General features: G+C 37.5%; 1 protein-coding gene across 2 annotated transcripts; it reads right to left on the bottom strand.

Moving 5' to 3' along the window:
* Positions 1-6,185: 6,185 nt before the first annotated feature.
* Positions 6,186-11,649, bottom strand: IAPP (islet amyloid polypeptide). 2 transcript variants are annotated; one of them, XM_058023157.1, is made up of 5 exons: positions 11,362-11,649; positions 11,186-11,271; positions 10,864-10,960; positions 10,591-10,725; positions 6,186-6,607 (listed from the first exon to the last, which is right to left on the bottom strand). In XM_058023157.1, the coding sequence occupies exons 2-5, from the start codon at positions 11,208-11,210 to the stop codon at positions 6,418-6,420; spliced, it is 447 nt and encodes a 148-aa protein (XP_057879140.1). In that variant the 5' UTR covers positions 11,211-11,271; positions 11,362-11,649; the 3' UTR covers positions 6,186-6,417. The 2 variants fall into 2 exon arrangements, with proteins under 2 accessions (XP_057879140.1, XP_057879141.1); XM_058023158.1 differs by lacking the exon at positions 11,186-11,271.
* Positions 11,650-12,547: the final 898 nt, after the last annotated feature.

Below are 12,547 nucleotides of genomic sequence, written 5' to 3'. Positions count from 1 at the left end.
AATCATGTTATCCTCCATTTTTTCCTATTTTACCTTCAAGGGCAGTGATCACAATAAATAATTAAATTATTCTTATCTCACTCTTCCCCACCTCCCAAAGCAGGCAATAATGTGTCCTGCTTTAAAACTCTTTTGATATTCTTATTTTTTTGGCACTCATCATAGAGAATTGTGACAAAAAAAAAATTTGTCAAAAAGATAAAAAGAAAAGAAATTAAAATAAAAGAAAATAATAAAAAATAATATAAGTTCTGGCAGGGCTTCTATAAATAATTAAATGTTGGGTTAGTCAGCTGAGGCCCAGCAGAACCTGGGAACTTCAGTGTGTTTTCCATACATTAAATGCAAAAAAGGAATTCCTACTTACCTAGGCTGCAGGATTTTGTGCTGTGCTGTGTTTAACCCTGTGCATGCACAGAGATGTACACAGGGTGTGCTGAAATGTCCTGAGTGCCAAGGGCTTTTGGCTGCAGAACTCCCACAAATGGCAGGTTTGCTTTTATTAGTGATGCAAATGATCTGAAATAACTCTGCTTTGGGGTTCTAAATTGACTCAAGTTCTTTCCTGGTTTACAAATGTTTTATTCTAGCCAGGTTTTGTAGAAAGAAGCATTTGGAAAATGCTCTGGGATCCTTGGAGCTGCCCTGTGCAGGTCCAGTAGTTGGACTCAAGTGATTCTTGTGGGTCCCTTCCAGCTCAGCATAACCCATGATTCTGATTTGTGCTGCATGGCTTGATAGTGATCTTAACAAAATTATTTTTTTCTGAGAAATCACACCAGAAATATGTGCCCTCCAGTTTGTTAAAGGAATTATGAAATACCTGCCTGAACATGTGGTAGAAAGCTTTTGAAGGAGAGTAAAGATTCATTAAAGCTGAAAACTCTGATACAAGCCTGAAAGTCTCTGTGACTTTTGGCCACAAATTTTTTTTTAACCAACAAAATAGTGTCCATCCTCTTCTTCAAAATTTTGGTTTTGGCCTCAGTGTTGAAAAAAAAAATTGTGCCATTTTGCCTTATGTGCTCACTAGATGGATGCATGTTGTTTGTGCATGTTGTTTGAGTTGTACATTCAGGTCAGGCTGTTTTCGTGACTGATTCTCTGTGTGCAGATTTGGAAAACATTCTGTTAATCTCTTCCTGTCTGTGCTCTGCTCTTTTCACAGCAATGTTTAGTTCACTGATTCTCTCCTCCCTTCAAACTTTCCCAAAACAAGAAGGGATAGGAAAAAAAGAAAAAAATCTTTCCTCTGAAGGTCCTCTTGACCATCCCCTCCTTTATGAGGCTACTTCAGATTTGTATTTTTGCTGAGACAAAGAATACTCTGTCCCGCAATCTTGGTTTTACCTCTCTCCTTCCTGTACCATAGCACAGCAGGCAATTTGGAAATACAAAAATGAGTGCCAGTTGCTTACTGAACATGGACAAAGTATTTTGCAACCTTAACATTATTTATCCCCTCCTCCTTTTTATGACCCCTTTCTTTCTTCCATCTGTCAAACAAGCAAATAGACAAATTACAAAAAATCCTTTTCTCTGTTATATGGCTAGTTTGACATGCAACACAGAATGATATTGAAAATGAATGATATTTAAAAATGCCCTATATTCTGAGAGCAGTCCAGCTCCTCAGTGCTGGACTGATAATCATCCACAGGCTGCTGAAATTTTAGCACAATTTCCCCAGTGGAAGCAAGTCCCACTTTGAGTCCGTCCAAAGGGGCTGCTCAATGAATAAGGACTGGTTCTGTTTGAAAAAACCTGGTCTGCCTCTGTTGGGAGTGTAAATAATAATAAGCACATTCTGGGTTTAATGCTATCGTAATCCTATTGAGGAGAACTTCATTTAAAATTAATTCCAGCTATTTAAATTCACTTGGGTAATGACTTATTTATTACAACTCCAATTATTTTGATGCATTCCAGTATATTAATCCCTTTTGAAAAGCAAAATAATAAATGTCACTAGCTGTTCTGCAGCAGATCTCAGGTTACCTGTACTATAATTATTTACAATAAAGATATTCTAAAAGAGTCCTATAAGAAACAGTTTAATTGTCTCTAATGCAGGATCAAAAAGAGTCTTTTAAGGTGGAGAGGAAAAATGTTATTATAGGAGGGGCAGATCTAAGAATCTTAATTTGAGTAATTAAACCTATTTTGTATTTTTAAAAGCATTTCTAGGAAATAGTGACTTTATGGCATGACTGTTACTCAAGTAAGCCCTATTGTTAGGATTAAAATGCATTTGAGTTTTTTTATTTTTATTCAGATGTTTTAGCATTCAAGGAGATAATTTTTTGCACAATGAACAGCAATTTTAACTATTGTTTTATCATCACTGTCTTGCTCTTTAGTGAGCTCTTGATGACATGACTTTTAACATTCATGGCATGTATAATTCCTAGTTTGAGACTTTTTTTGTTAACATTTTGATTTTAAGGTAGTTTTTTTAGTTAGAGAAAGAATTCTTAACTGAATCTAATAAAGGATAAGTAGTTTTCATCGCAATTGCAGCTGGAAAGCAATTTGTCTAAAGTTTTCAGGAAAACTAGAGCATCCAGATTTGTGTTCCTAAACTGAAGCTGAGTTTAAATGGTGAATTCAGCTCTGACTTTGAGTCTGGCTCTGGAGCCTTACACAGCTCCACGAAAATATTTTGGTTTTCAGTGTGGGATTTTTTCTGAGTGTGGAAAAACAGAGATAACAGAAAAACAGAGCGGGATGATTGGGACAGAAGTTTTCACATCCCATGGAGAGATTCAGTTTTGTGTGACTTCAGCCCTTATTCTGTGTAGGGCAGGGAGATGTGCCATTCCTAAACCCAGCTTTCTGCTCTTTGCACTGCAGGAGGATGCAGAGCTGTCCCTGTTCTATAGGATAACCAGCTCAGGCTACAAAATTGTAAAATTTTAAAATTGTAAAATTGTAAAAATTGTAAAAAAACCTTGTAACTGGGAGCAAGGAGTCCACCACACCTTCCAAACTTTATTTGTAAAGGAGCTTTGAGCTCCTTGGCTCAAAGCCAGCATAAATCTGGAGGCTGAAGATGGCAGCTGCTGAAGATACTCAGCACAGGAAAAGGATTTTATTCAGGGTATCAATGTATTACCTTTCAAATAGTGAAAGCCATTCAGTAAAATCCAGACTAATTCCATTAAATAAAAGCTTCCCAGTAAATGGGAGCTTTGTCAGCCTGGTGTTTAAAACTCTCATCAAGAGACTTATTTACTTGAAAAATAGCCAATTTCTTTGATAGCAATTGAAACTATTAATTCCAAATTTGCTGTTCAGGAAAATACATTGGATGTTTCATGAATATTGTGTGCTTTCTTGGTTTTAGCCTAAGCTTTTACAAGTGAAATCAATTCCTTTCCTCAACTCTATTCATCATGAGAAAATATAAATGTCTTTTATGAAGCTGTCATAGTTCCTAAGAAATATTAGACCCTAGGGCCCACTACTCCATTTAAAACATTCTTCATGTTCCTACAATCTTTTTTTTTTAACAATCCTTTTGCTTGTTTGATGACTTTTACTCTTCTCCTTCTCATTTAATGAAATTCAATGTTATGTCCTTATTCTGTTTTTTTTAAAACAGAACTTCATAGAGCATACTAAAAAGCAGAGGTTTAGTATTTTTAGTTTTTCAAAGGGAATATAGCCACGTTTATCTCATTGTCTGTATTCTTAATTTTCCTCTTTTTGTATTTTTTGTTTGATTGCATATACTCTGGAAGATATAGGGAATCCAAATGAATTGAAAAAGAACACAAGCTATGTAAGGCTGGATTCTCAAGTAATATTTACATCCCTGAAGAAGCTGAGAAATACATACTGGGATTTTAAAAAATGCATAGAGACACTTTTTTTTTTTTCTTAAATATTCTGAAAATTCTGGTTATGCTGTTTGCAGAGCTGATGAAGCAATGCTTAAATGCTTACTATTAACTAATTATTAAGTTATTTTTAATAATTTGGTTTTTATTATTTGAAAAATAATTATTATTTTTTTATTTTATAAATTAATTATTAATTTATAGTTTTCAATCCATTCTTTTCCTGCCTCATTTGCTCAGGATTGTGCTTGTATCCAGGCTTGTTATGGCTAGATCCTTCTTCTCAGAGGAAGGGGAGCAGAGCTGTGTTCTCTAGGGAATCTGGGGGAGTTTCTCAAGCTGCTCTGACTGATGAATTAGCTAACATAGCTCAGAGTAAAAGGTGGTTTGGAGTCTGAGGTGTTGGTGGTGTGGGTTTTTTTTTTTTACCACATTTTTTCCCTTTGATTTGAGTTTGAGCAGTTGATGCCAAATGCAGATGAGATTCCTGTCACCTAACTCCAGCTATCTGAAAGTTAAGTGCTCATTTTCAGCTAATTGTCTAGACACTCTCTATCACCAAGGAAGAAATAGAGGCACTTCAGAAGTGATTAATCCCATCCTAAAATAGATATCTAAGCTGGGATGAATTGGAAGAAGCTTCTTCCTCCACCAAATAGCAGGAGAGCCCTGACAGCTGGTTAGACACAGGAGCTGGGGACAGGTGAGATGGTCCCCTCTTCTCTCTCTCTGTGCTTTCACTGAATTTGGGATAGGAGTTCTCTTTTTCAGTGTTTCTGGAAGAGTTTGGGCATGTGAAACAGATGCTGGTATCCAGTCCAGCAGATTCAGGAGTGCAGAAGGCAGAAATGGACGTCCCCAGTTGCACTGGCCCTGTGCACGGGCAGCCTGAGCTTTGCTGGATTTGTCAAGTCGTGGCTGAAAATACAAAACCTTTGCCCAAATTCCAGGCTGGGATCAGTACCCACCCCCAAGTACCCACTTGGTGGCTCCTCTGCACAAACAGTGTCACAGTGACACTTCAGAGCCCTCCTCTCACCTTGTTTCTGTTCTGAAACATGAATATTCTGACTGAAACACAAATCAAGCACACAGTGTGTGTGCAACATGAAAGTAACTGGGATGGAAAGCATTTCGAGCTGGCAGAAACATTAGACAACTTTAATACCATATAAATAGTTTTCTCAGTAAAATTCAGAATTGATATCACTAATTAGAACATTAATGAAGGTTGAAACTTTCCTCCATAAAGAGAGTAATTAGTAACAGTTTTAGAGTAGGAATCCTGTGCAGTAATTTTTATTTCCATGGTTTTTTTTGTGAAATGAAGTGAATATGCCATTTATCATTAAATTCAGCAAAAATGTTTCTATTTGGAGGTATACTTTAAAAGAGAAACAAGCCAGCTGAAGGAAGTAAGTAGACTTTCATTTGCCTCTCCAGAACTAAGGTTTTGCTGAATGTTTTTCATAATTGGACAATGATGTTTTTTCAGATGACAGTGAACCCTTCCCTAAGAAAGTGTGGGCAAACCAGGCATTTCTGTGATATAGGATGTCACCTCTATCAAAATTTGCTTAACAATTTAAAGGATTTTAAAGGCTTTTAACCCTGCACCAATCCTGGGCTGAGATAGGAGAAATTAACACTGTCAGATTCTGATTAAGGTCTGCCCATCTGTGAAATACTTTCCCTGGATTTTGGTAGCAACGTAAGTATGCCATTGGAAAAAGTTACTGAGTTTCTATGAAGCATTTTGGTTCTACTCATTGCTTTCTTCTCTTCGCTTTGTAACTCTGGTTCAAGGAAAGGAATACCCAGGGACTGGAGTTTCTGCTAGATTGTTATCAGAGCTTTATCTTAGCCAAATTAAAAAGCTCATACTCATTATGCTTACATTTTACTGATACCATCTTTACATAAGAACTGCAAATCCTTAAAACAGGCACAGAAGTCTGTGCTGCAAGACCAGTTTCTTTGCTTACTGCATGTTATAGTGAATACAGAGCAGTCAGGAAACTGCATAATTGCATGACCATGGTGCACAATGCAGCATCTTTTCTCATCTAGCTGTTCCTGCAGCTGTACAAAACAAGGTGCTGTAGATGGTTCAGAACCAGAAGGTTCCTCTGGTTTACTTTCATTAGGACATCACTTTTGCCAGTGTTCTGATACTTGTTGTTCTTTATTAAGAACATATTTGTTCTTGTTGATTATTTTGTTCTTGTTTAATTAAGAGCATTTGTTGTTCTTTAATTAGGAACTTTACAAAGACATACACATCACGGTTTATTTTTTCATCCTTTTAATAATAATAATAATGATTAAAAAAACCTCCTTGCAATTACTTTACCATTTATTATCATGGTGGATTTTTACAAAGGGGTTTCCCAAGCAGATTTCTGGAGCTCTAATGGAGTTGAAAGAGCAGCCTATGCATGTCATGGCACCTGCACAGCAGAATGGTGAACATAAACCACACACTCACAGAGAAAACAAGGCACTGCTAAGACTGTACAAGTAACAAACCACCAAGAGGTTGTCGACACATTAAAAGTGAACATTCCAGCAGCCCCTAGAGCAGTGCATGGCTGTGGGGCTGGGTGCCTGGCAGCTCTGGCGCGTCCCTCTTGCCGTAGGTGTTGGAGCCCACGTTGGTGGGGGGGTACAGGGCGCCCGCGCTGCCGCTGGAGCGCACCAGGAAATCCGCCAGGCGCTGGGTCACACACGTGGCCGTGTTGCACCTCCTCTTCTCCAGCTGGTGGCTGCCAGGTGGGCACAGAGAGCCAGGGTTAGCCAAGGGAAGAGCCATGGAGTGGTGGATTTGTGTTCCCCCCAGATGAAGGGAGGAATGATGAATCTGACTCTATCGCCGGCCGGTGGTATATGTACAAACCACCAATGGGATGGGACTGCTACTGCTAGGAATATGTTTTGAGCATTTTTATTTTCCAGCATCAGTCTCATTCCATGGTTATGAGAATGGGAAGGTGGCAGCAGCTCACATCCCAAGCAACAGACCAAGAACTTCATGTTACAACTTACTTTAAAAGTTTTTTTACCACTCACACAAAGCAGAAGCACATTGACAGTCATTCTATCCAACCACAATAAGCACACATCCCTTTAGTTAAAACAATGCTTGCTTATTTCTAATACAATACCTGCTTGTAAGCCTTAAGATACAATGCACAGAGCTCCATTATTAAGCTTAAAACTTCCTAATATCTTGCTGGATAAACTTTTCTGTAGCTTAAGGAGTTATTCTAGACAAGTGTTAATACACAGACCATTGTTCTATTTGTCCCTTTCTACTTCTTACATAGTTTTTCTGCTGACAAATCTCATGGCTCCTGCTCAGCTCTAATCACAGTTCTGCTGTCTCTGAGGCCTGCCTTTTGCAGCTTTCCCAAAACCCTCTGATTTTATGGATTCCCACATGACTCTATGTTCTCAGAAGGCTAATTTATTATTTTAAGACACTATATTAAAGAATACGAAACTAAACCATATTAAAGAATACAGAAAGGATACTTACTGAAGGCTAAAAAGATAATAATAAAAACTCGTGATTCTTTCCAGAACCCTGACACAGCTTGGCCCTGATTGGCCATTGAGTCAAAATAATTCACATGAAACCAATGAAACAATGACCAGTTGGATAAACAATCTCCAAACACATTCCAAAGCAGCAAAACACAGGAGAAGCAAATAAGATAATTATTGTTTTCTTTTTTCTCTGAGGCTTCTCAGCTTCCCAGGAGGAAAATCCTGGGTAAAGGGTTTTTTTACGAAGATATGAATGTGATAATCAAGTGTGCTGCTTCTCACAGCCACTTCAGCTCTGCTAATGTGGGAGTTCTTTTAATGTGTGCACAAATACAGGAACATTAGAATCTTCCCACCACCTACTTTGTGCCTGAAAAAAATCCTTGTGCTGGGTGCTATTATCAGTTTTAATGATGGGGGTTATTCAAATGCAGAGACCTGAACAGTCATATGTCGTTTTTATTGATATCCTGCACAGCAGTTTATGACAGCCAGAAAACCTGTAATGATAGTATAGGTAAGACACTAAGTGAAAGCAATGACTAAACGTTTAACTTGCAGCTGAACTTCTAAATCTATTTAGAGCTCTTGCTGATATCATGAGGATTACTAACATAATGGTGATCACTAACATTCATTTAGTTCTCGTGTTTCCACAGAATCATATCCTGCTCTCCCTGAAGGGACTGGTAATATTCCAGTCCACACCAAGTGGGCAAAACCCCAAGGCTTTCTCCCATCACCACCACATCTCATCAGAGGTAGCTGTGGTGCTTGTGAAGGTCCCCAGGACAAGGTGAGAGATGATAATCTGGCTCCAAGTTCTCAGAAGGCTGATTTATTATTTTATTATATCATATCATATTAAAGAATGCTATACTAAAACTATACTAAAGAAAGAGAAAGGATACATCAGAAGGCTTCACAAGAATGAATAACAAGAACCCGTGACTCCTCAGAGCCTCAATACAGCTGGACTAATTGGTCATTAAAACAATTCACATGCTGGATAAACAATCTCCAAATCACATTCCAAAGCAGCAAAACAGGGAGAAGCTGGAGCTTCCCAGGAAAAAAAATCCTAGTGAAGGGTTTTTCAGAAAATATCATGATGACAGGCAGCAGTACCACTTAGGATGGTTTTCAGCTCTGTCTCTAGCACTTAGCTCTGACTAAACTGCCACATCTTTTTTGGAACAAAAAAGCAACTTGGAAGTTCTTTTGTAGTGAGAGAGAATATTTTGCTGAATGGTACTTTAAAAGAGTGTCCAAGGAAGAATCTGTATCTAAAAATAACATTCTGTGATCTGAACCAACAGACCATTTACAGAACTCCATGTGAAATTTATGTAGCACGAGGGGTTTTCTTTAAATTGTGATAAAAGCGTTAGCTTGAGAGAGCTTCGGTTTTCAAATTTGTTCCTTGGACTGCTGTGTTGTTCCTTCAGACAGATATACTGGTTTGCTGAGATTGCTTACTGAGTTACTGCTTATTTTCTTGGGTTCCTTCATGCTGCTGTGGCATGAGTTGGACACCAGTTTGTGACTCAAATTTACTGTGAAGAGCAACAATATCCCAGTTTCAAGCTCTGAGCAGTTACTAATATATTCCTTTGCTTACTGATTATTAAATCTATAATCTAAAGTATCATATAACCTTTGAAGTTATTTGTGTTGATCTGAGAATCCAAGTGGAATAGCAGCTGTGAAAGGAACATTTGTATTATACTGGTTATTCATTAGTAGATTTGCAGCAATTTTTAAGCAATTAATATTTTAAATGTGCAATTACATTAAAAGAAAATTGTTGGACAGGCCTTTATATAACCTCTTATTGACTTTCATGGGTATTTCTACTGGTTTTATCAAGCCTTTAACATACAAGATTCAAACAGCAGCTGGTTCTCCCAGAGATCCTGCTTTGTTTGTGGAGCCAGAATTCTCTTTTCCACTAAAGCTACAAAATCAAGTTGCGAACTCCAGCCCTTCTTGGAGCTTCTGGGTTTCTATCTCAGGTCCAGCCTGGCTGAACCCACCACCCCTTTAGCTTTAAATGAATATTTGCTGCCAGGAGACATTTCACCCAGTGAGAGATGGTTCCAGGCCACAGAAAAGCAGATAAGGCACACCACACTCCTCAGGGTGATGCCTTTTGTTTGAATATTACAGTTATTTTGGGGGGTTTGTATTTATTTTTAAAGTGATAGCTATAAAAATGTGAGAACTTCATCTCTGTTATAAAAATACTTTTGAAGATATAAAATTTTTCATATAATACTATTTTAAAAATATATATTCAAAGTGAGAAGAACAGGTAACATATATATATGTATTTACTGAATTAATCTGTAACAGAATAGTCATTGAAATAAATTCACTCAAAAGCCTGACAAAACTATATGAACTTGAAGCTCCCTTCCCACTTTGATGATTCTGTGAAAAGTAGAATAGTTCAGTGCTGCTTATATTTTAGTATAAATTGCTAATAAATCTTGAAATTGTTTTTACTCATTAAAAAGTTGCCTGAAATTGAATTTGTGAATTTATAAATGAGAATGTGTTTCAGACAAGTAAAATTCTATCATAACCAATTTCTTCTTTCCCTTCTTCCCATGATTAAATTAATATTTAACTCTGTGATTTAAAAAATTGCTTAATTACTGAAAGCATTTATACCATAAAATAATTCCATTCTAGCTGAGCAGTAATATTATTAAGAAAAGTATGTTTTCTTTTTTTTTTTTTCCCTCCTCAGCCTTGGAAATCTGACAATTTTTTTAAAAAGGAAGGCACTTGCAAAATACACCTTTCTCCTCAAGGTAATGTACTATTTGCAGCCTTTGTAATTTATGAATGTGTTATAATTGCAAATTGCATAAATGATTTGTAACTTTGTCCTTGGATTTCACTTTCTACCCTAAATGCTTTGATCTTTATGTTACAGAAAAGCTGATCTTCATGCTTACAGGCAAACTCTATTTAGCAAAAGTATTTTAGTATTAGTAAACTCTATTTAGTTTGAAATATTTAATATTTTAATAATAACAATACAACAATTAAATTATATAATAATAATATAATTCATAATAAAAATATTTTTTTGAGAAAAACAGCTGAAGTCTCTCAAGTAGCAGAATATCACTGGGACAAAGTTTGCTCCAATCTGATATGGCTGGAAGAAACAAGGGAAAATCAATACCTTTTTGTCTTTGCTGCTGGTTGTTCTGGCATCTCCTCACTGAGTCCTGGGAGTGTATTCTGTGACATTACAGGCAACATCCATCCTTGTCTCTTGGAAGTACCATCAGATAGATCATCAGCCACAGACAGTAATCTTTAAACAACAATAAAACAGTGAGCTTGCATAACTCTATTTTTATAATATTTGAGACATGAAAGCAAAAGCAACTCATGCAATACTGTGAACCCCCTTTTCCCTAAAGGGAAATAAACATGATTATTTGTAACTCACCTCTCAATAGGTGTAGCTTCCAAACAGCTCAGAGTGACAGAAAGTGCAATGAAGAAAACTGACAGCTTTAGGTTGCACATCTTTCCTGCCAAACTTTCTGCAAAGAACAATGATTGAAAACGGAAAGCTGACCCAAATACTCCTCAGCATGTCCTGTTATTGATGCCCATTCTTTCCTAAATCAAGAGCAGCTAGTCTTTTTCACAGGCTGGAGTGAGAAAAATGATCCTCTCAAGTTTAGTGACACAACTCAGTCTCAGAAATACAGCTCTCAGGAATAAATGCTCATTTTCCATCCCGCAGTTTCAATCCTATCCCTTACCTCTGGTTTGCATTTCCTGACACATCCCAGTCTCAAATTCTGGTTCCCTGTGCAGTTTACTTTAAAGTTGTCTTAGTTGCCTTTTCCTGAAAAATGCTCTTGATTAATAATATTGTGCTTTTTAAAGCACATCTGTTGCACCGCAGGTAAAGTAAGAGAAAATGGAAATTATTTACCTTTTTGTGGCCACAGATCTAACTGGAGAAGCCAGCGAGCCCTCTGGCTTAGCAAGAAGTGTGCATGCAACAATTCCACGCTTGCACCTAGCTCTGGAGAATCCTTTTCCCTCTTCCTTTCTGCCTCTTATATATCCTTGACACCTTTCTCAGCTCTGACATCAGGCAGCACAGAGAGACTGTCGTTAGTTCCAGTGCCTGTAGACAGAGAGTGCCCCAGAGAGGAGCAGAGGCCGGTGGGTCATTATTGCACTAGAGCAACAGGAAATATTCACCTGGGCTATGCAGAGTGTCCTGCTGAAGGTGCTGCAGTGGCATCCTGCACATCACAAATGTAGCCTCAGTTTTCAGCTCTGATGAGCTGCTGAGGTAATATTCCCTGTGGGTGTTTTTGAGGGCTAAATAAGGTAACGAAAGTTACAGAGCAAATGAAACTCCAGGCCACTGGTAATTGAAATGCAGGAAAACATATCTCAGGAAAAGATGGAAGAGTTAAATTGCGGAGGTTTGCTGCAGAATATAGATCAGGAGGAAAAGGTGTCTGAAGGAAGAGAAGCTGTATGACGAATAAGGAAAGAGTGAAAGTTGTTTAAATTGACAGCTAGAGTTCTCATTCAGGGTAACATGGTAGAAATCATGTACATTTTACAGTCAGGTCTAAATGTGAATGAAAATTCTGTCACTATGAAAGTAAAATCTCATGTTTTACTAACACAGGTGGGTTCTTCGTCATGAGTGAAAATTGAGTCAATTAATACTTTTCAGGAGGCAAAGACTAGGATTGAAAAGTGAGGAAATGTCAGAATAAAACTACCTGTGGAAATTTATTTCTCTAGTGTGCATTGAGTATGGTTCAGGGAAAAATGTACAGCTTTTAATAGACTAGATCCAGTGTCGATGGATTGCCTAATTGCAGTTTTCTAAGGATACAGATTAGAACCATTTACCTCTGATTTCCATGGAAATTAGGCAAATCAATTTTTTCTCCCTCTGTTTCCTAAGCTTTTTCTAGGTACCCCAATGCCTTTGGAAAACAGTCTTTTAATTATTTATAAAGGACAAGGTTTTGGCACAATAGCTGAGCAAAAGTTCTGTGTGATGAGAAGTTACCATGTGCATCTTTTCTACCCCCAAGAACACAAATTCAGAGTTCAGAAGTGCTTCAGTGCCAAGAGCATTGCCTGAG

This window comes from Melospiza georgiana, chromosome 4 (assembly GCF_028018845.1).
Source record: "Melospiza georgiana isolate bMelGeo1 chromosome 4, bMelGeo1.pri, whole genome shotgun sequence".
In the NCBI taxonomy this organism is placed as follows: domain Eukaryota; kingdom Metazoa; phylum Chordata; class Aves; order Passeriformes; family Passerellidae; genus Melospiza; species Melospiza georgiana.
Note: the sequence above shows the minus strand (reverse complement) of the source record. Positions and strands in the feature narration are given on the sequence as shown.